The sequence below is a fragment of the Vipera berus genome (genome assembly GCF_964194415.1).
Source record: "Vipera berus genome assembly, chromosome: 2".
In the NCBI taxonomy this organism is placed as follows: domain Eukaryota; kingdom Metazoa; phylum Chordata; class Lepidosauria; order Squamata; family Viperidae; genus Vipera; species Vipera berus.
In genome coordinates, this window is record NC_138203.1 from 113,853,648 (window position 1) to 113,879,848 (window position 26,201).

At 41.1% G+C, this 26,201-nt stretch overlaps 1 protein-coding gene across 4 annotated transcripts in view; it reads left to right on the plus strand.

Moving 5' to 3' along the window:
* The first annotated feature begins 17,320 nt into the window (after positions 1-17,320).
* Positions 17,321-26,201, plus strand: part of AP1M2 (adaptor related protein complex 1 subunit mu 2) — a 38,705-nt gene continuing 29,824 nt past the window's right edge. For 2 of the 4 annotated variants that reach the window (XM_081318254.1, XM_081318252.1), the window contains exons 1-2: positions 17,321-17,497; positions 19,184-19,340. In XM_081318254.1, coding sequence (XP_081174380.1) covers positions 17,456-17,497; positions 19,184-19,340 — 199 coding nt within the window. In that variant the 5' untranslated portion in view covers positions 17,321-17,455. The remainder of the gene's footprint in view (positions 17,498-19,183; positions 19,341-26,201) is intronic. The other 2 variants (XM_081318253.1, XM_081318255.1) reach the window with 2 other exon arrangements.

Below are 26,201 nucleotides of genomic sequence, written 5' to 3' on the forward strand. Positions count from 1 at the left end.
CACTAAAAACTCCCCGCAAATTGTTCCCAAAGCAAGTGCGATGGGCACAGTACTTTAACCCTTTTAATTTTACTCTAAAGTACATACCAGGAAGAAAAAACTTCCTAGCTGATGCACTATCGAGATTACCCCAGTACAAAAGCGAATGCGAAGAAGTTAATGAGGCAATTATCTCCAGTCCACAAACTGCTCCCCAACTCACACCTCACAGAACCCCTAATCCTGATGATCCTAGGGTAAAGAAAATAAAACGAGAACTCCTCACCAATCAATGGTTCAAAGACAATCAGACGTCCCTAACATGCAGGGATGGTCTGGCTTACAAGGGGGGTAAATTGTACTTGCCTGAAGCTCTCCATCTTAATGCTCTCAAACACAGCCATGATGTCAAACAGGCTGTACACTTTGGATATCTAAAAACTCTACATCTCATTTGCTGGCAATTTTAGTGGCCGGGACTAAAACAAGATGTGGAAAACTATGTCAAGAGCTGTACTGTATGTGCCACCATGAAAAGAATCCCAGGGAAAACCACTGGGTTACTGCAAACGGTGGCCAACCCTTCTCAACCATGGGAAGAAATAGCTATGGACTTTATAGTAGACCTACCTGACAGTAGAGGAAATACTGTCATCTTTTAAAAACAGTCTCATTTTATCACCTGCAAAGGACTCCCATTGGCACAACACCTGACTAAGTTGTTCCTAAAAGATATCTACCGGCTTCATGGCACCCCTAAGTGAATAATTTCAGACAGGGGGGTGTAGTTCACAGCAAAATTTTGGAGGAATTTTCTTAAATTAATTGGATCATCTCAAGGCCTATCAATTGCTTTTCACCTGGCTATTAATAGAGCTGTAGAATCCGCCAACACAATGGTGGAATAATATCTTAGATGCTACGTGTCATGGTTCCGATAAATGAGACAGTTCAAACAAAAGGCAGGCATTGTTTATCTAAAAAGTCTTAATAATGAAATGAAAGATCAGCACTCATGGAGGGATGCCAGAATCTGAAATCTCCTCCCCCCAAACCCATCGTAACACACACAATCCCAACCCTTATCTACACATCAAATCACATTATCCAGTTAGTTTTACATATGAAGTTTCACTTCCCATTCTGTATGCGGGCTTTTGTTATATTCTCAAAACATCTGGCTGAATTTTTCCCCCAAAGAGAAGCAATTAAAGTAACAGGCTGTCTCTTATATTGTCAGTGCAAAAATATGTCAATGTTTGCAGCATTGACACTACATTTCTTACCAACAAACAAACTGGACCAACCTCCTCCCTTTCGCAGAGGTGGCTTACAATGACACAGCAGCACTGGCTACACTCCTTTCCAGGTAGCCACAGGAAAAGAATTAAACCCCATACCGCAATACCCTCAGTTTCCCTCTGCTTCCTAGACACTTGATCAATGGGTGAGGGGTTGGGAAGAAGTTTGGAAAAACACAAAGATGGCCTTAAAAAGGACTTTTGAGACCTACAAAAAGCAGGCTGATAAAAAAGAGCTCCCCAAAGGACATTCCAAGTTGTGGAAAAGGTTTATTTGTCAACCAAATAAACTACCCAACAAGAAATTAGGACCAAAATTCTTGGGGCCTTTCCCAGTTGTGACAATCATCAACCCAGTCACAGTAGAATTAAAAATCCCCAGACTTTTGGGAAAAATTCACCTGGTTTTCCATTGTAGCTTACTGAAAACTTTTTGGGCCTCCACTTTAAGACCTCACCCTAAGAAGGCACCCAGACCCCTCGTAGTAGCAGGTCAGACCCATTATGAAGTGAAACGTATTCTTGACTCTAGAATTTTTAAGGGAAAATTGCAGTATCTAGTACAATGGAAGGGATACCCATTGTCTGAAGCCATTTGGGTGAAATCTAGCGATGTGAAAGGTGACAGACTTATCAAAAAGTTTTATGAGAAACACCCCAGCAAACCAAAAGCCAGGTCCTAATTTGTGTTTTTGTTTACATTACAGAATCTGTCCTTTTTGTAAGGGGGGGGCGGATGTCAACGCTGCTAACATCAGATGTTCTTGCTTTGACAAAAGATGAAGAAGCAGCTATTTCATATTTATACTTGTGTGTTACTTTTAGAGCTAGAATCAGTTGATGCTGGGGGGAGGAGGAAGAATGTCTCTCAAGGCTGTTTTGAAATAAGAGAAGATAAGAATTTGGTGGGTTGTCTAACAGAAGGGAAAACTGACCATTCAAACTAATTGTAAAGGTAAAGGTAAAGGTTCCCCCGCACGTGCGTGCTAGTCATTTTCATCTCTGTTTCAAAGCCGAAGAGCCAGCGCTTGTCCAAGGACACCTCCGTGGTCATGTGGCCGGCATGACTAGACGCCAAAGGCGCACGGAACACTGTTACCTTCCTACCATAGTGGTCCCTATTTTTCTACTTGCATTTTTACGTGCTTTCGAACTGCTAGGTTGGCAGAAGCTGGGACGAGTAACAGGCGCTCACTCTGTTACGCGGCACTCGGGATTCGACCCGCCAAACTGCCGACCTTCCGATCGACAGGCTCCGCGTCCTAACCCACTGAGCCACTGCGTCCCTAATTGTAGAATGTGATTAATGACACCAATGAAAGGAGGAGAATTGTGTTTAATATTATTGTGCTAAGGGGAGGGGAATTCAGCTTCCAGCAAGCATTGCCGAAGTTATAGGGTTCTAATAAAAGACTTTTAAGGTAAACAATGCCTCAGAGTCCTTTGAAGAGCTTATCTGTCGGAAACTTGACATCGGGGCTTGGGAGGCCTGGCTGCAGCAGTCCTAAGGTAAATGGGTGCAGGGCACATGGGCAGCTCCACCCCTCCACCCGCACCATAGTTTAATTTTTACATATGCACCTCACCCAAAAATTAGGGCTTATATCTGGAGTAGGGCATATATTGGGCATACATGTAAAAATCAAGCTAGGGCTTATTTTCGGGATAGGTCTTATTTTTGGGGAAACATGGTAGTGCAACTCCTGCTCAAAGCAGGAAACCACAACAACTAACCACAACAGTGCGGTGCTCTCATGAAAGAGAAAATTATCCAACAAGGTACACTTCCAGAGGGGTTAACCAATGTTTTTACATTTTGTTCAAAAATAGCCTTTCTTCCCATACTTTGAACTGCAGGCCCTAATTCTGAACAGAGCAAAAACAATATTTCTCATGAATGATCTCAACTCCACTATTTCTCTGGTAATATATTCCAAGAATAAAGTAACACCAGGTAGTTTAACAATCCTTGTGTAGCTACTAGATTGAGGGAAAGACACTGGTTTGCATCCATGTATTGATGCTAATTGAGAACTGTTATAATAAAAATGTATTACATCCCACTACAATTTTATCTTGTGGCCTTTTAAAAATACGTTCTAGGCCAGAGGTCCCCAACCTTTTGGGCACCAGGGACCGGTTACATGGAAAAAAGGTTTTCCATGGACCGGAGAGTGTGTGATTTTGTGTGTTGCCTGCATCCCATGGGGCTTTGCTTGTTTGTGCAGACTAGTTGCTGGCATGCTGTGGCTCGGTACTGGTCCACGGACCAGAGGTTGGGGACCCCTGTTCTAGGCAGCTTTGAAAATTAAAAATATGACCTAATGAATTTGAAATAAATACAAGGTAACTAAATAGAACTGGTTTATGCTCTTTGAGTATCAGCTATTGGAGGCAGGAAAAGCTGTTGGTTTCATGGCCAGCTTGCTTGAGGTTTTTTTCAATCAATCCAACATCACAGGCTGTACATCTGTAGGGTGAAGATATTTGGCTGAAGCAAGCTTTAATCTGACCAGTAGGTCTCTTCTGTTGATGGGCCCAATGGCAGAAGACTCAGCTGAGCACATGGCTGGTGGCCAGACAAGTTCCTTGAGAGGGGGCTGCTTTTCATTCATTTTTCCAGTTTGAAAAGGGGCAAGGGGCTGTTCTAGCACTCCTCCTCCCACCAGGATTCCAAAGTCCTCTATTCTGCTTGCCTGATCTCAAGGAGGCCTTTTGTGACTCAGGCTCAGCATAGCTGGCATTGCCTGAAGCAGAGGAGTTTGTACTTTCTGAATGGGGCTAATGTTAACTCCCAACAGACACATCCCTCCTGGCCTAAGAAAGCCTGGCACTGTGCATAAGCAATAGAAAGACATCCTCATGCAGTCAGTGCCATCACCAATGCAGGGTGGAAGGTATGTGCTAAACAGCCGACTATAAAATGCCAGAAAATAATGTTTCTCCCACATTTCCTGGCATTTCCTTTGGCAAAATGTGGGCTGAGTTTGCACAACATGCTGAGATAAAAATATAGTTAAAAAGTTTGAGAATTTCCCCACTTTAACCCCTTCTGCTAGCAGCTGCATAACAACTTCCATATTTTAGGTTAAGAGTTATTAGGAACAGTAAGTCTTAGAACTGGCCAAAATGGTGAGATGTCACCTTGATTAAAGAAAAAACTTTGTCTAAACTTTATTTCTATGTGGAAATCGTTTGGAGTTTTTGCTAGACCTGAAAGAAATGCTACATTAATTTGGGGACTTGATGATTAGTATTGCTTATGTTTATAGAAATACTATGCAATATTGAATTTTATATCAAAAGTTAATGTATGTTATACGAGTAACTGTTTTTAAGAAAGTTGGAAGTTACCTTTTTTCTATTTTTTCCTTTTTTTGCACCTTACTATTGCCTGTTTTTCCTTTTTAATTCCCTTTTTCCTTTATATTTTATCTTTTGCAGAACTTTAATAATAATAAAAAACAAACTCCAGCTTTATAATCTGAAATGACAATCAAAGATTTATCCTGTGGAGACTGGCTGGTTTTTACTCAAATCACTAGAGAACAAGATCAATGTCATGATTCCAATAGATGAGATTAACACCAATTAACACCTTTGGCGGGCTCTCTAACAGTAATTCTAGCCTGCCAAACACTTGAGCAATTTGACCTTGGTTCCCACAAGAAAGTTATTGTTATGATTGAACTAGAAGAATGCATCTTCCCTCCCCCCCATAGCTGTGGCAAGCCAAAAAATGAAGAAAGATGGCTGTAACCAAAGTAGTTTTGTAGGCTTGACAGTCAGATCCCCTAAAGAAGGGAGAAATCCTGCAGATAAAGAGAATTTAGAGTCAGTAATTAACCCTTAGGCTTATTTGGATGCCTATAATAAAATCTACGTATTAAAAAAGGGGGAGGGAATTTTGGGTTTTACTGACTAGATTGATTTCTGTTATAGAAATGGCTAGTTTATAATAATATGGAAAAGTAAAAAGTTCAGGTTTGATATTAATGCTTCAAAAAGGAAGATTTCTGCTTTGATATGGAGTGCCCCATTGTTAAATTATTTTAATGATACAGTATTGGTTTCAAATTCCAGCTTGATCATAACTATATTGTTTTTGTTATATTTTGTACTTAATTATTTAAAGCAGGCTCCTAAATTAACATGTACTTTTTGCATTTTTATTTTTAAGCATGTTGTATATTTCTGTGTTGGTATTTTATTCGCAAAGAACATCATTTACCTCAACTGTCTGAGGGAGTCATTAACCCTTTGGCCATAATTTTAGACAATCACATAATTTGGGATGGGGGGGGGTGAAGGACTGCTTTTTGCAATACTGTAATCAAGTAATTCCCAAAGGCTGGAACTTAGGCGGGAGCAGAAGAGAAAGTCACTTCGCCCCATCTCCAGACAAGGAGCGCTCCTTCGGATCCAGATTTGGGCAAGTCAACGTCACTCCCAAGGCAACAAGGTGCATGCCCCTTGAGGTCTAGCAATTTAAAAGGTTTGAGCCAGTTTGCAATTATGTTAACATGTAATTCACTGCTCAGGGGGCAGAAGCGGAGATGCGGCTTCTCTTTGAGAAGGTGAACAAGCTGCTGCGTCTCTTTACGAGGTACTTCAGCAACATGTGCGCTAGTGTTTCCAACTCTCCTCCTATGAAATCAGTTCACATGTTTGCCCTTGCTCTTTTTCAAACCCTGGGCATCTTCTGGAGATTCGGGGCCACTTTCTCTTACTGGAAAGAGCCTTTCCTCGTTCGGTTCCGTCCAGTTTTGCAGTTGGTTGGTGCCTGGGACGGTGAATCTTTAAAGAATCCCCAGGGCTCTGATGGCTTTCCCTGAGAGGCCAGTGCCTCCTCTCAGCTCGGGTAGGGGATCTGGGGAGGCTGGCATCCCTAGTGCCTTCTCCTCCTCCTCCAGAGGCTGCTGTGGAGGAGCATGAGTGGTTGTGTCAGGGACAAGCAGGAAGAGCCGGCTCAGTATTTTAGAATAGAACATTGTTGGCAGCGCTCGCTCCATTTGAGATACCGCAAGCACCCTACCATAAAGTTATTTTGCTTGATCATCATAATCTTGGCTCTTTTGGAATATCTTAGGCTCTAATGTGCAATTTTAGTACAGTAGGGAGGTTGATTAGGCATTGGGTGCATCATGAATTGACTAAAATGTTCAAGTCCATCTGAATCCCTGATTTAAACACCACTATTCTAGCAGAAAAGGCAAAAGACTGGACAGGCTGATTCACCATCGGGTTGTCTTCTCCTCCGTCATCGCTGTCATAGGGATCTGGCACAGGTAGGCTTTCAGCTGGCTCCTTTTGACTTGTACAACCTGCCCCAATTCAACTTCTCACGTGTCAGCTGAGGTTGTCTCTTTGGCTTCACCGGAGCAGCGTTTGCACTTTTTGGTGCAGGGAGAGGAACTGGGCACTCTGCAGCTCGATGCCCAGGTTGTCCACATCTGTAGCACTTGATCTGGGATCCAGTGGATGCTCGGACAGACCCATGTTTTGTGGCAGGTGGTGGTCATTGCAATGGTTGACACTTCACAGGGTCTTGCTTTGGTTGAGACCCTGAAGCAGCAGGCTTGTGGTACCGTGTCAGCTCAATACCCACGTTTGTAGCTAAGCAGTACCAATCATCAAGTTGATAAGGATTGCCTCTGCAGATGCACGTCTGGAATAGGTTGCGATCCAACCCTGCTTTGAAATAGTGGATCAATGATTGCTCGGGCCATTAACTGATCTTCTCTGGCAACCTGCAAAATTCTCTCACATATTCTCTGGCTGGCCAGCCCCTTTGTTGCTTTACATCGTGTAGGTATTTTTCCACTTGTACCACTTGGGATTCATCCTTGAATATGGCCCTCAGTCTATGTGTGAACAGGTCAAGGTCCCATAGCTCGGGCGCTTGCTCCTCCCATAAGCCAGCTACCCACTCTACAGTCTCCCCCTCCAAGTTGGTAGCCACTGCATTAATCATCTCTGCTTCATCCAAATAAGCCGGTTCATAACGATTAACATGAGACCACATCTGATTTAGGAAGATAGTCACTTTCTCGGGGTCTCCATTGAAGGTGGGCTTAAGAGGAGGCAGTTCAGCTGGGCAGCAATCCCACAGGGCTTGCATGAACCCAGGGAATTGTGGTTGAGGCAGCTGAAATCTCCCTCTCTGGAACCCAGGTAGTGGTGGTCTTAGGCTGGCAGGTTGCCAATGCCAGTCAGGGTTGGCACAATGTCGATAGGGATTGGGACCTGCTGGGTGCTGGTGATGATCTGGATTGGTAGGATGCCTATGGCAATCGGGGCGAACATAGCACTGATAACGCTCTGGGCTTGCTGGGCGTTGGTAACAATTGGAGCTAGGAGACCTACAGTGCTGATCTGGGCTTGTAGGGTGGCAGTAACAATCAGGGCTAGGAGACCAACGGCACCAACCTGGGGTAAGGGGATGCCTGCATCACATGGGACTTACAGATCGTCTTTAATATTCAGGACTAACCTGTCATTGGGGCCAATCCAGACTGGCCTGGCATCAGTGGTAGTTGGGGCTTTGCCAGTGCACTGGGCTCGACATCAGGTCAGGCTTTGGGAGTGGGGAGGGGGCCTGCTTGATCACCACAGAGCTAGGACTTCACTGGAGTGGCTGTGGATCCTGCACTTATTTGTCTTCTCTCCTGCCAGCGAATATCTAGCGGGTGGCATGTCTCCCTTCACCCATGTCCAATCGATCAAACTGCTCCCTCAGGCATCCGAGTGCCTGTGGACAGCCGTCAGGTACTTTCACTCACCCGATTCATCCCAGGCTGCGGGCCACTTAGTCTTCATCAGTACAGGTGAAAGGAGACTCTGTGATGAAATCAATAGGAATTCAAGCTCAGGGTGCTCTTAAGCAGTAGTGCAGCATCAGACCACAGGTTTTCCCCTAGGATGATGGCTTCCTCCTTCTGAGTCAGCTTCTCCCCTGGGACTTCATGGTTCCCCACTCCAGTGATTACAATTATACTTTCCACGAAAGTAGCAGCCTAACTGCAGCTGCTCCCAGGCTCGGGAGTGATTCCTCTCTTTTTTTCCATCTCTGCATCTCCCCTGAGTCTTTGTCATCCTCCCGAGGTTTGGGTAGGTGACCAGGGCTCAGGACCCTTTGGATAATTGAATTTTGCAGTCTTGGTTTAATGTCATGATTCTGATAGATGAGACCAGTAGAAATAAGAACTCTGAGGCAATTGCTTTCCTCAAAGAACAATTTTAATGGCTACATAATATCAGCATGAACAAAGGTAAAACCAAGACTGGTAGTTCCCCCCCCCCAAAAAAAAAGATTACAAAGTAAAAGTTAAATTCGCCACTCACTAAATATGTAATAAATCACATTCTCCAATTAACATCTTTGGCGGGCTCTCTAAAAGTAATCCTGGCCCGCCAAACACTTGAGTGATTTGACCTTGGTTCCCACAAGAAAATTATTGTTATGACTGAACTAGAAGAATGCATCTTCCCTTCTCCATAGCTGTGGCAAGCTGAAAAAATGAAGAAAGATGGCTGTAACCAAAGTAGTTTTGTAGGTTTGACAATCAACACATCCTCCATGATGTCATTAAAGGAAGATAATTTTATCTTATAATAGCTTGATTTCATCGAATATCAAAATTTATGTATTAATTATTGTTTTGTTTTATAGGTAATCCTTGACATTTTTACTGACCATTCAAAGTTGCAGTGGTCCAGAAAAAAGTCCTCAATAGTCCTCATACTTAAACTGTAGAAGCGTCCCCACAATTACATGATTAAAATTAAGATGCTTGCCAAATGGGAGGTATTAATGACAATTGCAGAGTCCTGGGGTCATGTGATTACCATCTGTGACTTTCCCAACCAGTTTTGGACAAGCAAAATTAATGGAGGAATCCATATTTGCTTAACCATGTAATTCACTTAATAAAAGAATAACAGAGTTGGAAGGGACCTTGGAGGTCATCTAGCCCAAGCAGGAAACCCTATATCATTTCAGACAAATGATTGTTGAAATTCTTCTTAAAAACCTCCAGTGTTGGAGCACCCACTGGTTTCACTGGTTAACTGTTATCATTATTAGAAAATTCCCCCTTAATTCTAGGTTGATTTTCTCCTTGATTAGTTTCCATCTATTGCTTCTTGTTCAGGTCCTTTGGAAAATAGGTTGACCCCCTCTCCTTTGTGGTAGCTAGTTAAATATTGCAACACTGCTATTATGTCACCCCTAGTCCTTCTTTTCATTAAACTAAAAGGTAAAGGTAAAGGTTCCCCCGCACATGCGTGCTAGTCGTTTCCGACTCTAGGGGCCGGTGCTCATCTCCGTTTCAAAGCCGAAGAGCCAGCGTTTGTCCGAGGACGTCTCCGTGGTCATGTGGCTGGCATGACTAGACGCCAAAGGCGCACGGAACGCTGTTACCTTCCCACCGTAGTGGTCCCTATTTTTCTACTTGCATTTTTACGTGCTTTCGAACTGCTAGGTTGGCAGAAGCTGGGACGAGTAACAGGTGCTCACTCTGTTACGCGGCACTCGGGATTTGAACCGCCAAACTGCCGACCTTCCGATCGACAAGCTCAGCGTCCTAACCCACTGAGCCACCGCGTCCCTCTTTTCATTAAACTAAAAAGGTAAAAGGTAAAGGTTCCCCCGCACATGCGTGCTAGTCGTTTCCGACTCTAGGGGCCGGTGCTCATCTCCGTTTCAAAGCCAAAGAGCCAGCGCTTGTCCGAGGATGTCTCCGTGGTCATGTGGCCGGCATGACTAGATGCCAAAGGCGCACGGAACGCTGTTACCTTCCCACCGTAGTGGTCCCTATTTTTCTACTTGCATTTTGACGTGCTTTCGAACTGCTAGGTTGGCAGAAGCTGGGGCGAGTAACAGGCGCTCACTCTGTTATGCGGCACTCGGGATTCGACCCGCCAAACTGCCGACCTTCCGATCGACAAGCTCAGCGTCCTAACCCACTGAGCCACCACACATACCCAATTCTTGCAACTGTTCTACATACGTTTTAGCCATAATGATCATGATAATTTGCTTAACCTGAGTAAAAAAAAAAATGTAAAATTGGATGTGACTCACTTAGCAACTGCCGTAGTGACTGAAGTACCAGTCCCTATTGTAGCTGTAAGTTGAGAACTACCTATGTTGTACTTCTGATAAATATACATTATATTATAATCAATTAGTTGGAATAAATTAAATTATTAAGTTTGCCTGTAGTATCTGTCACAAATGGAGGCAAATATAGTGTTCCAGGATAATGTTGCAGGATCCAATCTTGGTCATTCACCAGGACCAGAGGTTTGTTTTCTGAATTTTTGGACTCATGCTGGAGGCCATCCTCAGGAAACTTCTCTCTCACCAGAATGTGTGTGTCTGTTTATAGTGTCTATATTGTCCGTTTTCAAACTGAATATGAAAGCCTGCCATAAATAAACAATAATGTGCAACAAGAAATAAAACCAGTGTTTTATTTAGTTAATCAAAAGTTAAAGTTTAGCTAAAAAAATCATGTGCACACAGCTAGCAAGTAGATTCACATATATTGTGAATCACAATTGCTAAATGCACAGAACAGACTCAACAAAACAAACCATGTTATGATTTACCATTATACTTGTATCTTGGTGTCATCTACGTATATATATATATATATCAATTCTGGGCTAAATTTCACATGCTTCTCCCAGAAGAAGGAAGCAGCCACATGCTTCTCCTAGAAGAAGGAAGCAGAAGCCACCAGCCTGATGATGACGGATGGGATTCCGTCGAAACGTCGCCCCTACACCTTTAGTTCTACGCGGGGAAAAACCCGAATAACCAAAGATCCACATACGAACACCCGCGAAAACCTCAGAAAACAAATATCTTACCTCTACGGGGAGGAAATCCACCAGCTAACTAGGACCTATGAAAAACTCGAAGTACGAAGAGCTTCCATTCTGTGTGACCTCACATTCCTACGCAACTGCCGAGATCAAAATTTAATCCCCACATCCTTCCAATTGAAATTCCACTCCAACTCTGCAGCCATCAAACGCATTCTGATAAGAACTGAACTGGCCCTAATCAGAAATGAACTCCACACAAAAAGATTCCTCCTGGACCGAATCAACAGAGACCTCCTCACACTTCACCTCAAACTCAGCAACAAGATCCACCCCACACTTTGGGACAAATTCAAACAAATCGCTGTCTGGAGAGCTGAAACAGAGACTGCCTACAAAACAGACACACACACCAATAAACTCCGAAGACTAAAGGAATGCCAGAAACAAACCCCTCCTCTCTCACAGCAACACATGAAACAAACTGTGCACAACATCTCAGATAGGATTCTCACCAAAGCCGAAACCAACGTCCTGTCTAAAGGATTTAATTTTGCAGTCGCTCCCAAACACATTCCCACGGAAACCATTATATGCGGAGTCGAATCCAGCCTGACCAAAATTAACCCTGATGACGCCAACAAAATCAGACTCGAAGTGACCAACATCCTCTGCACCAGCAAACCACCCAAAAGCAACTTACCCAAAGAGGAACAGACAGCACTACTTAACCTAAAAAATGACACCAGCATAATCATTCTGCCAGCAGACAAAGGCAACGCCACGGTGGTAATGAACTCATCTGACTACCATACCAAATTATCCAACCTACTCCGAGACTCCACATACAAACTCCTCAAGACAGATCCCACCACCTACCTGGAAAAAACCACAAAATCCAAAATAAAAGCCACCCCCATCAGTGAAGAGATCCAGAAAACAATCATTCCCAGAGAAAAATCATCCAGATGTCCTAAGCTCTATGGTCTGCCCAAGATACACAAAGAAGGAACCCCACTCAGACCCATAGTCAGCTCCATAGGCTCACCTCTACAAAATCTAGCCAAATTTCTTGCCAAACAACTACAGCCTTACGCAAATTCCATCTCCTCACACGTACAAGATTCATTCCAATTCATAGAGATCATAAATAAACTAAACTTACAGCCCTGTGACCTACTTGTGAGCTTCGATGTCGTATCCCTCTTCACCCAAGTGCCAATCAAAGAAGCCTTGACAGCTATCCTAAATAAATACAACCCCCCAAAACACATCCTAGATCTGACCAACCACTGCCTATCTAACACATACTTCATCTACAATGGACAAAGATACAAACAAATGGAAGGAGCACCCATGGGATCACCCCTTTCACCTGTCATCGCAAACCTCTACATGGAACACTTTGAAACCCTCACTCTAGAAAAATCCAACCACAAACCCAAACTCTGGCTCAGATACGTAGATGACACCTTCGTAATCTGGCCACACGGCAAAGAAAAACTGGATGACTTCCTCACACACCTCAACAGCCTACACCCCAAAATACAATTCACCATGGAAACAGAAGCTAACAATCAACTTCCCTTCCTTGATGTCTTAGTCTACAAGAAATCCAACGGCTCCCTAGGACACACTATCTACCATAAAAAAACACACACAAACCGCTATCTGAACGCACTCTCACACCACCACCCAGCACAGATCAACTCCATAGCCAAGACACTCATCTCCAGAACAAAACACCTAGCTGACGAACAACACCAAAAAACCGAACTACACACTCTCACTAATGTACTAACAGCCAATGGATTCCAAAGAAACACGATTACCAACTTAATCCGAAGAGAGACACCCACAAAAACCCAAGACAGAGAACAAGAAAATGGCAAAGCCCTCCTCCCATACTTAAAAGAGACCACAGACAGAATCAGCAAGGTCCTCCAAAAACACAACATCAAAACAGCATTCTACACAGACAGAAAAATATCCACCATCCTAAGAAACCCCAAGGACATAATTAGCTTAGAAAACCAAGGAGTATACGAAATCCCATGCACCACCTGCCCCACCACATACATCGGACAGACCAACAGAAGAATAAGTGCACGCATTGAAGAGCACAAAAACTCACTCAGAAAAGGAGAAAAAACTTCATCCCTGGTCCAACACTTTGAAGCCACGGGACATGAAATTGATTTTAAAAAAAACCAAAACTATCGCCAAAATTGAACATTTTAACAGCAGAATAATCAGAGAAGCCATTGAGATAGAAAAACGCCCCCACAGCATAAACAAACGAGATGATACCTCTCGCCTACCAACCATTTGGAAACCCGCCTTGATTGACAGACGAGTCCCAACCACCAAGAATGATAGACCCAAAGTCATGACAACACCACATGACATCACCACCACACAACCATTCAAAAAGCAAATCCGAACCCACAATGATAACGAGGCACAACCACAAAACAGAAACCTAACTACAGCTGCAACATCAGCCACTTTAAACCCCTCCAAACCACACAATAAGCAAACTGACACCCACTATAAAAACATGGCACCACCACAAACACGAAGCCGAACAAAAGCAGCACAACTCACCAGCTCAGGTCTAAGGCTGGCAGCTGAGACCAGCCCATCCATTCAAAACACACCCCCACCCAATCAGAACACACCCACCATTCAAAACACACTCCCACCTAATCAAAACACACTTACTCCCCCACCCAATCAGAGCACACCTCCACCCACAGAACACACCCCCTCTGGCAGTTTAAAAAAGAGGAACAAACAGCCACATGCTTCTTCCAGAAGAAGGAAGCAGAAGCCACCAGCCTGATGATGACGGATGGGATTCCGATTCCGTCGAAACGTCGCCCCTACACCTTTAGTTCTACGCGGGGGAAAACCCGAATAACCAAAGATCCACATACGAACACCCGCGAAAACCTCAGAAAACATATATATATATATATATATATATATATATATATATATATATATATATATATATATATATATATATATATATATATATGTGTGTGTGTGTGTGTGTGTGTGTGTGTGTGTGTGTGTATGTGTGTATATATATATATATATATATATATATATATATATATATATATATATATATATATATATATATATATATATATATATATATATATATATACATACCAGCCTGCCTGGTATCCATCACAATATAACCAGTTGCTTTCTCACTAGACATTCCCTCTTATCTTACGGGCAGCTAGGAAAGGGGGTGGAAAAGGGAGGAATGAAACTCTTCCCTCTTATCTTACGGGCAGCTAGGAAAGGGGGTGGAAAAGGGAGGAATGAAACTCTCCGAAATCTGGTCTGCTTCTCCGGATGAAGTATGAGGAGGTGGAAATGATTCTGCTGCGAACGGATTCTTATCTCTCCTCTCCCATGATGGGCTTACCACCTGGAGCTTGGCTGATCTGGAACTGACCGAATAAACCGTGGGGTGGGGTTTGCTTGGAGGCACTTTAAAAATATTGATCTGTGAGGGGATTCCTCAGATCCTGTCTATTATGCCTGCTATCTCCTATTTCTTAGTAAAAGTTCCTGTTTGGAAAATCTTGTCTCCAAGAGTCCTGCTTTCTTAACATGTGGGTTGAAGTGGGTTCTGACAATAGGTGAAGATCACAACCTACTTCTTGGAAAGACAGAAAAAATGTGGGCTAGACAGCATTACCACCAGATAGATTCATAACTTAGCTAACCAACTGCACTCAATGTGTGCTTCCCAATGGAACTACATCATTCTAGAGTACATGGAGGGAAGTATGCAGCCCAAGGTTTTGTCTTAGGCTGAATACTCTTTAGAATCTTCATAAATGATCTAGAAGAGGGGATACAAGGTGAACTCAAATTTGCAGATAACACCAAGTTGGAAGGAATATCCAACTCAAAAGGATCTTGACAAACTTGAAGAATGGGCCCTATCCAACAAAATGCAATTCAGTGGTGAGAAAAGTAAGGCTTTACACTTTACAAATGTACAGGTATAGAATAGGAGGTTGCTGGTTCAACAGCAGTAACTGTTAGAGGGATCTAGGAGTTAAATATGAGCCAGCTGTGTGCAGCTACCAAAAAATCCAATGCAATACCTAGCTGTATCAACAGAGGGATAGAATCAAGATCATGTGAAATATTAATACTGCTTTATACTGTACTGCATTGGTAAGACCACACTTGGAATACTGCATCCAGTTTTGGTCACCATAATACAAAAAAAAAATGTTGCGATTCTAGAAAGATTGCAGAGAAGAGCAACAAGATGATTAGTGGGGGCTGGAGGCTAAGACATATGATGAATGATTGCAGGAACTGGTTCTTTTTTAATCTAATGGAGAGAATGACTAGGGGTGAGATGACAGCAGTCTTCCAATATTTCAGGGGTTGGCACAGAGTAGAGGGAATCAACCCATAGCACCTGAAGGTAGGACAGATGGAAACAAATCAAGGAGAAATCCAACCTAGCTTTAAGGGAAATTCCCTGATACGGAGAACAGCTTGCATTCAAAATTTCTGAGTGCTCCATCACTGGAGGTTTTTAAGAAGAGATTGGACAGACATTTGTCTGGAATAGTATAGGGGGTTGGACTAGTAGACCTCCAAAGTCCCTTCCAATTCTGTTATTCTGTTAATTTCTGTGCTAGGGTATGAATATAATTTATATATTTATAATGTATTACAATGTTAAAGAGAGTGCAGTGATGTTCTGCTTCTCCTAATTTATGGCCCAGGAAACTTCTCCTGCAAGGTTGGTGTTGAGCTGAACATGAACTAATCAACATCAGGCTTGAGCAAGAAACTGGTTAGCAATAGTCATGTTCTGCGTCGTGACAGAATACTGAAATGATGTTCAATGTTCTGAAAAACTAACCATGCACCTATGGGAAAATGTTTGGAAGAAGATACACACACATCTATATGTATATATACAAAATTGTTAGTAGCTTTTCAATCAAAAGTTATCCAAAACATTATTTAATAAGAATCCTTTTTGTTCTTGAATTCAAACAAACTAGATTATTTATATGAACAGTAAAAGCAATACAAGTCATATATTATACCAGAACATGTATTCTAAATTATCCCCAACATCCATAGCCTTTACCTCTCAATTTTCAAGCTCAGGATGTGAGTGCAGTTATGAAGTAAGTCAGCTTTTAATTTCTAAACTAAGCTGTGCATACTATGAAAGTATCACATTTTACAAGGATAATAGAATTTTTTCAAATCATACACTTTCACTTCGTATTTATATGTTCTTGCCTCAAACTATACTTGGGTCAAAGACTCATATTGTTTTATAAACACAGATCCTGAGATGTTTCACCATCTTCACTTTATAGCCTCTTTATGGTCCAACACCAAATTACTGATTGATTCTCTTGGTATTTAGCTTGTAACTTAGAGAGATGAAAAATGAGGTCATATTTTGATTAACTATGATTTCTTGAATACATCACATCAAGATTTACATGACACATTAAATCAAGGCTCATAAAACACAGCAGTTGGGTTCAGATAATATAATAAACCATTTCAAACAAGCCATATGATGGCTCAGCATTTTGTTTCATCCATTTGCATATCCTGATAAACTGATGGGGGTTCATTTTTCGTCATATGATTTGATGAGACTTGGCTTTTTGTTGTGTGAATCCAGCCAATAATAGTTTATTCAAGAAGTCACTATTAAGCAAATAATAGCTTATGTTTGTGTGTACATTAAAGAAGGCAATATTTGTATGGTTAGCTTACTTATAGTTTATTATGACATATAAAGTTTGAAAACATAGTTTGCAAACTATATTTTAGAGGAATACTCCGATTAAATCATCACCAGCAGTACAAATGTGCAAATCCAATTCATTTCCGCAAAAGTAAACGCTCCAACTTTAATCGTGCTCCTATCAGATATTCCTTTTTTTTGGAGTAAACCCAGTTCGCTGGCCACCGAGGTTCGGGAATGGAGCTGGCCAGAATGAAGAATTTGAGGCTCTCCCGCGAACTCATAAATAAAATGGAGCCAGGTTCTTTCCCCCTATATCCGACACATAGCTTTTGAAGCCAGCTTCTCCTTTTAGAAATTAACCACAGGGTGCTTGAACAATTGCATGTCCAAGCGATCGGTCCAAGCGCTGCTGCTCGTTTCCTTTCTGTTGGAGGTTTTCTATCACTCCCCTGACTATGTCTTTCCCTTTAAGACAGACTAGCTCACTTGAAGGTGTAGCTCGCTCACCTGGCCCAGGTGGTTGCAAAGCTCAGTCGAAGAGGAGGAAGTAGATCGGCGCGACAGTATGTCAGCCTCTGCAATTTTCATCCTTGACTTAAAAGGCAAGGTAAGTCTTGCCACCGTTTGCTTCTTCCTCTATGGCGATTTTTGGCAGTTTCGGATATTTATGTGAGGGAGAATAATAATCCCCTTGATACAGTAGTAATGAAGATCCACAAATATTTGCCTTCCTGCTTCTGCTTGCAGATAAAGCTTTCTTTTGGTGGAAGGTCATAGCGGAGGGCCTTATTTCCTTTTCCTCCCAAGGGGGGAATGCAAATTAAAGGGGAGTAAAAGGGGAATAAAAGTCCCAATTTAGAGCCTCAGTGTTTTGATTGTAGCTCTTGATCTTTTTTTTTTTTCATCAGCACTGCCTGTCAAGTCTTCCTCCTTCTCTGCCCATTGTCTTTTCCCTGCATTTTTCTTTGGATTTAGGTAGGAGATTGAAGAAAGACAAGGAGTTCTGTGATTATGTTTTCTACTTCTGTTTTAGAGCTAAGACCTGGGAGTCTGGTGCTCTCTGTGGTATAGGGGAACCACCAAAGGAATTATCCTCCAAAGGCTGAAAAATTTAGCCTTTCCTAACAAGAATCTGTGGACACAATTGTTTCCACCCTGCTAGAGCTTGCCTTGAAAATTTATTAAATAAATTGGGTTACTTTAAAATTGCATGGAGGGTCAGGTTTGTAGCAGGAAAGCTGGATCTGTCTATCATGCAAGGAGACAAAATGGAAGCATTTCAGTACAGTAACAACATACTTGGCTAAATAGCTTGCATGACTGGTCTGTGGAGTTGCCTCCCACTGCCAGAAAAGAGTTTGAAGTAATACTGTCAATAAAGAATTATGCCACTGGCATGAGATTTTCTGTAACAGAATGGCTGAAAACAAGAGCACAGAAACCTTTATAATCCCTACAGTATGTGGTAATTTTTGAGAGAGAAAATTAATTTTAAGAAAGTTTGTATGAAAAGTTACCATTTAAAGCTGGTAAAGACAACACATTATTTATCTCCTTCCTTTTCCAAGTTCCAAGTTGTGGCTTCAACAACATTATTAAAGTAACATGTAAGCTGAGAACTGCTCATTCTTACCACTACCATTACTATGGTTTTCTATATGTTAAGCAAGCCCCATACTCTGTTTCACATACATGCATACACTCTCCTTGTATTATTTTATTACTCAGATAGTGGTTCTGAAATACCCCAAATCTATATAGATTTTATTAAGCAAAGTAGTTGGAACAATATTCTGCTGCTGACAGTACCCTCCAAATTACATCTGAAACACTACATTCTGTTTATCTTTTTGTTTTTACATGTTCACAGTGTAGTTTTGATAATTTTTATAAGTAATACTCTGACCCTTGACAGAAGGGGTATGTTGATGTATGGGGCTCCTACTATTGGGTTTTCCCCTCAAGGTATTTAAGCGATGATTTTATTTTTCACCACAGATACAGAGAAGCACATCTGCTCATCCATCAATGTTGCTACTGATGGAGTAGCTCTTTTTTATTTGGCCTGGACCTGCAATGTGTCTTGTGAATGCAATCCAACATAGCCTGGAAAATATAGTGTTAGAATTTAATTGCAGAAACTAACATCTAAATCTCTTTGGGAAGCAGCTGGAGAAAAAGATGTGGTTTGCACTGTAGCAAAAGGAGAGACTCCTCTTTCAGTGCTTATTCCAAACATACATACTCCCTGCTTTTGAATTCCACATTGTTTAACCACTTTTCTCTACTGTAGCCACTAATCAGCCGCAATTATAAGGGAGATGTCAGCATGTCGGAGATTGATTACTTCATGCCACTCTTCATACAAAAGGAGGAAGATTGCGACCTGACGCCAGTCCTCTCCCGTGGAAAGGTTCATTTCCTTTGGATAAAACATAGCAACCTCTACTGTATCCTTTCAGAGTCTGAACAAAAGGTTATGGGATTCAGCCACCTTGCAAAGTTTATGCCTCAAACAAAACAAGCATCTTATTTTCTTATGAAGAGCAGATCTGTAGGGATTTAGGATATATGGCCATACTTGAGAATGCTTTGTACTTGGTTGTATGTAAGTGCTTTTGTATATGCACTATAAATTGTCATTAACCAAGGAATAGAAAGAGGTGGCATGTAAGTTTTGCTTTCCTGGATCACACCCTGTAAGCTAGTGTTTAGTCTCGAAGGTAAGGCTTGCGACCAAAGTCAAAAATAACAAAAAATGCTTCTTTCAACATATAAAAAACAAGAAAAAAGTTAAGGAAATTATTGGTCCATTAGTGGGGGAAAGTGGCAAGAAGGTGACAAGCAATAGGGAGAAAGCAGAACTATTTAACTGGTTTTTTGCATCTGTCTTTACACAAAGGGAAAAAAACAGTCCAACCTACCAAAACCAGTGCCATAAAAAACAGAATAGAAACGCAAGTTAAGATAGGCAAAAAATGGTAAGTGAATACCTGTCCAGCCTAGACGAGTTCAAATCACCAGGACCAGATGGATTACACCCCAAAGTTCTCAAGGAACTGGCAGACGTGATCTCAGAACCACTGAACTATATTTTTCAAAGATCCTGGAGCACTGGGGAACTACCAGAGGACTGGAAGAGAGCTGATGTAGTTCCCATATTCAAAAAAGGGAAAAAATAGATCCTGGAAACTACAGACCTATCAGCCTGACCTCAATACCTGGGAAGATTCTGGAAAAGATAATCGAACAACAAATCAGCGAACACCTTGATGCAAAGCACATTGATTTGTGCTTAGATTGTAAGCCGCCCTGAGTCTTCGGAGAAGGGTGGGATATAAATGGAATAAAAAAAAACCAAAGTCATCACTAAAAGTCAACATGGGTTTGTCAAAAACAGATCATGCCAGACAAATCTTATTACATTCTTTGACCAAGTGACAAAATTAGTGGACCACAGGAATGCTGTAGATATAATTTACTTGGACTTCAGTAAGGCATTTGATAAAGTAGATCACAACCTACTACTCGATAAGATAGAAAAATGTGGGTTAGATAGCATCACCACCAGATGGATTCGTAGCTGGCTGACAGGCCGTACTCAGCGTGTGGTCCTCAATGGAACTGCATCTACATGGAAGGAAGTGTGTAGTGGGGTGCCCCAGGGCTCTGTTCTGGGCCCAGTGCTCTTCAATATCTTCATTAATGATTTGGATGAGGGGATAGATGGGGAACTCATCAAATTTGCAGACGACACCAAGCTGGCAGGAATAGCCAATACTCCAGAAGATAGGCTTAAAATACAGGAGGATCTGGACAGACTCGAACACTGGGCACTATCTAACAAAATGAAATTCAATGGTGAAAAAAGTAAGGTTCTACATTTAGGCAGGAAAAATCAAATGCACAGGTATAGTATAGGTGGTACCTTGCTCAATAGTAACTGTGAGAGGGATCTCGGAGTCCTAGTAGACAATCACTTCAATATGAGCCAGCAGTGTGCTGCAGCTGCCAAAAAAGCCAACACAGTGCTAGGCTGCATTAACAGAGGGATAGAATCAAGATCAAGTGAAGTACTAATACCACTTTACAATGCTTTGGTAAGGCCACACCTGGAATACTGCATCCAGTTTTGGTCACCACGATGTAAAAAAGATGTCGAGACTCTAGAAAGGGTACAGAGAAGAGCAACAAAGATGATTGGGGGACTGGAGGCTAAAACATATAGGGAATGGTTGCTGGAATTGGGTATGTGTAGTTTAATGAAGAGAAGAGTGAGGGGTGACATGATAGCAGTGTTCCAATATCTCAGGGGCTGCCACAAAGAAGAGGGAGTCAAGCTATTCTCCAAAGCACCTGAAAGCAGGACAAGAAGCAACGGATGGAAACTAGTCAAGGAGAGAAGCAACCTAGAACTAAGGAGAAACTTCCTGACAGTTAGAACAATTAACCAGTGGAACAACCTGCCTCCAGAGGTGGTGAATGCTCCAACACTGGAGGTTTTTAAGAAGAGACTGGACAGCCATTTGCCTGAAATGGTATAGGGTTTCCTGCCTGAGCAGGGGGTTGGACTAGATGACCTCCAAGGTCCCTTCCAACTTCTTCTTCTTCTTCTTCTTCTTCTTCTTCTTCTTCTTCTTCTTCTTCTTCTTCTTCTTCTTCTTCTTCTTCTTCTTCTTCTTCTTCTTCTTCTTCTTCTTGTTCAGGTAGTCCTCAACTTACAACTATAATTGAGTCCAAAATTTCCATTGCTAAGCGAGTTAGCAAAATGAGTTTCACTTCATTTTACGACCATTTTTGCCACTGTTGTTAAGGAAATAATTGCAGTTGTTAAGTGAATCATGTCATTAAGCAAATCTGGATTCCTCCATTGACTTTGCTTGTTGGAAGCTAGCTGGGAAAGTTACAAATAGTGATCATACGTCCCCAAGACAGTACTGAATAGCTGTCATAAATAACATGCTAGTTGCCAAGTGCCCGAATTTTGACCAACTAATCATAAGTCACTTTTTTCCCAATGCTGTTGTAACTTCAAATGGTCACTAAACAAATGGTTGTAAGTTAAGGACTACTTGTATCTCAGAAAAGCTTGCATTCAAGATATGATAGAGTTTCTCCTTGATAATTAAAGGAATACAATCTCTGAATATAAAACATTTCAGTGCTAGTATGGAATGATAATTGTTTTTTTAAGAAAATTTTATTGGTTTTCTAGTTTTACATTTAAATATTTGAAAAGCAATGAGGCGGCTGAGTTGGTCAATAATCCAATAACCTACAAATATCTTTAGTACAGATCTCAAACTTTTACATTAAATGTAAAAGTATTTACCCTTAGTATTTACTGTCTCATATTTAAATTGATACAATTCTTATTATATTGATTGAAATAAATAACTTTCTTACATTTATCAATAATTTTTTAGTTTATACATATCCTAGTTGTTTTAACATTCAATCTTTTTGACAATTTAGACAATCCTGGTTAATTTTTCCCAATTTTTAGTTTCCCATTAATGTTTATATTTAATGTTTGATATTTATAATTTCCAAGTTTTAAATAACCCCAATTCCCTTTATCACACTTCATCACAAGATCTAATGTTCAGAACACACATCTATTTGAATTCTCACCATCTTACATCAACTAATTAATAATACAATATATTCTTATTTTCTGGTAATTTCCAGATATCTTAAGTTTAGTAACCAAAATTCCTCCTATTTCAACATTTAATACTTCCTGGCTTTTCTCTTAATATTTACTATCTCATATTTAAGCTAATAATTCTTATTATTGCTAAATAAAACATTTATTACGTTTGCCAAATTATCTTCCATGTCCGTGCTTTTGAGTCATCAAACAAATCTCCCTGTGTGTTGTTATGTAGGTTGTTTGATGTAGAAAAAGCCATCCAGTCACCATTTTTTTGAGAGGACTAACAAATCTATTTTTCCATCTCGTAGTTGTCCTTAACTGTTCATCTTCTCTTCAATCTGTTGTTCTTCTTGATCCTCAGGTTCCTTCTGATTTATGTAGAAAATCTTTTCCTTTTTCCATACTGTCAGTTTCTTTTCTGGGTTTCCCATTGACTGTATTTGTTGATCAGTTGAATCTTCTGTCATAATATTTAATTGTTTCACCTTTTCTGTTATATTCTGTGTAGTTGATTTTTTAGTTGTAATCAAAGTTTGAGTTCGTATATCTGGGCTGACATCTTGTTCTTTTCTGTAACCTCTTATTTCATCAGTAGCTGTAAGAATAGTTTGATGAATTGCTTTCAACATAGAGAGAATCTGTTCCTGATCTCCATCCATATTCCCTTAGTAGTATATTAGGTTAAAAGCTTTACAATCAGAGAATGCAAAAAAAAAAAAAAGATTTTGTCACTGAATAAGGAACACAGCTGGGCTTCTCACAGCTGATGTCTCAAGGTTACATAAGTCTTATCTATTGTCTGGGCTGCTGGCCAGGTGTCTTTTAAGCAATAACAAATTGTAGTATCAGGTTTAGCCAGAAGATGTCTCCCCCACCATTTAAAGTTTTCTTTTAAATCCAAAGTTTTTATAATCTTTTCAATTTTGCTTCTTTCTTATAAGTAAAACCCCAGTGTTCAGTAAGCATAGAAAATCTTTTAGTCCACAAACTTTAAAAAATAGAATTCCAATTAGGATCAAGTCATTCAACATTTTAAACTCCACTGGATAGTCAGTCGCCACTGTTTCTAGAGGGAGGAATAAAATCTCCCTTCCCTCTCCACAGGGGGGAAAGTACTTTAAGCAGCTTATGCAGGTTAAAAAAATAGTTAGGATTTAAGAGAGGTAGATCTCACCCAGTCTCATCCGTGCTGCTTTAAAATTGCCTGGTAGTAAGTGTGACACGGTGGCTCAGTGGGTTAGGACGCTGAGCTTGTTGATCAGATGGTCGGCAGTTTGGCGGGTTTAATCCCGAGTGCCGCAAAGCAGAGTGAGCACCTGTTACTCGGCCCAGCTTCTGTCAACCTAGCAGTTCGAAAGCACGTAAAAATGCAAGTAGAAAAATAGGGACCACTACGGTGGGAAGGTAACAGTGTTCCGTGCGCCTTTGGCGTCTAGTCATGCCGGCCACATGACCACGGAGACGTCCTCGGACAAGCGCTGGCTCTTTGGCTTTGAAACGGAGATGAGCACCAGCCCCTAGAGTCGGAAACGACTAGCACGCATGTGCGGGGGAACCTTTACCTTTACCTTTAAGTGTGACTTCGGCTGTCTGCAGCCTAGTGATGAGCCATATTGCTATGGCTGGTCTTTCATCCACCAGTTTGGAGGGCTACCCTGGATCAAGTGGGAGGGCTACTGCCTTCCCGTAATCCAACAGGGATCCCCTCCTTGCTGATCGCCCCTACAGGGTGAACTTTGACCCTTTCCAGGGTCCCCCAGCAAAGCAAAACTGGATGTGGAAGATGGAGCTCGCCTTCCAGATGTTGCCCCGTTGGCAAACAGAAAGTCATGAAATGATAATTGTTAGTATTAGCCTTTTGTACCTATTTTTTTAGTCAATTAGAATATGAATTCCAGTGTTATAATCTTGTTTATGAATTTATAACTTGAGCCATCAACTTCAACCTACCGAATAGTTACTGGTATAGGAAAAATAGTGAAAGTATGGGTCAAATAAAACATGTAGCCTTATAACAGATTAAATCAGCAGTAATCCATTTGATAGATAATTGTTTTGTGATTATTGAATTAAAATGATTAACATTGGCATTTTAACTTTTTTTCTCCTACCTCCTAATAAAAATGTGTGTGTCAAGTGGGCCTTCTTGGAGATTATTCTAAATTTCAGTAGCCCTTTTTTGAAGAAGTATATTTCCACTCTATCTCTGTTTACCAACTGAAACTTTTAATGCTGACCTGCTTTGAGCAGGGTCTCAAAAGAATGTGTGGATTAATGCAGAAAGAGCTGGGAGCAACTCCTAACCCATATGGGTTTTAAAGCATAACCCAGCCTTTTGAACTGAATGTGGAAACTTATTGAAAAGGAATAGAGCTGTTTCAATACAGATGGTAGTTGATAGCTTCTCTTGATCCTTATTATGTTAATAGTTCTGAAGTAACTGTGTTTACTTACCTGTTTTCAGTGACAACTCCATGTTAAAGAAACATAAAAATTTATCACTTACAAAGTAGGTAGTGGTGGATAGCCTATAGTTGTTATAGTAGCCTTAGCTAATACAAGGTCATCATGAGAATAGAATAGAATAGAATAGAATAGAATAGAATAGAATAGAATAGAATAGAATAGAATAGAATAGAATAGAATAGAATAGAATAGAATAGAATAGAATAGAATAGAATAGAATAGAATAGAATAGAATAGAATAGAATAGAATTTGTAGGTCATCTAGTCCAGCACTGACTCCCCCCCCCACCCAAGCAGGAGACCCTACACCATTTCTGACAGATAGTAGTCCAGTCTCTTCTTGAAAGCTTCCAGTGATGAAGCTCCCAGAACTTCTGAAGGCAATTTGGTTGATTGTTCTCATTGTCAGAAAATTTCTCCTTACTTCTAGGTTGAATCTCCTTGATCAATTTCCATCCGTTATTCCTTGTCTGGCCTTCAGATGCTTTGGAAAATAGGTTGACCCCTCCTCTCTGTGATAGCCCCCCAACTATTGGACACTGCTGCTATCATGTGTCCCCTGGTCCTTCTCTTCACTAGACTAGCCATGCCTAGTTCCTGTAACTGTTCTTCATATGTTTTAGCCTCCAGTCTAATCATCTTTGTTGCTCTTCTCTGCACTTTTTCCTAGAGTCTGAACTTCTTTTTTATAGTGTGGTGACCAAAACTGGTCAATATTCTAGGTGTGGTCTTACTAAGGCTTTATAGAGTGGTATTAGTAACTCACACAATCTTGATTGAATCCCTGTTAATGCAATTTAGGATTGCATTTGCTTTTTTGGCTGCTGCCCACACAGTTGGCTCATATTTAATTTATCGTCCACTAAGACTCCAAGATCCCTCTCACAGTTACAGCTATTAAGCCTGGTTTCACCCAATCTATATATGTACTCTTGTTTTTTCTTCCTAAGTGTAAGACTTTACTTTTCTCTGTATTGAATTTCATTTTGTTAGATACGTGTTCTAGTCTGTTGACATCCATCTGGAACTTGAGCCTATCATCTAGGGTGTTGGCTATTCCTGCCAGCTTAGTATCATGTGCAAATCTGATAAGTTCCCCTTCTATTCCCTTATCTAAGTCATTTCTGAAGATATTGAAGAGTACTGGGCCTAAGACAGAATCTTGTGCTTACTTCTCTCTATGTAG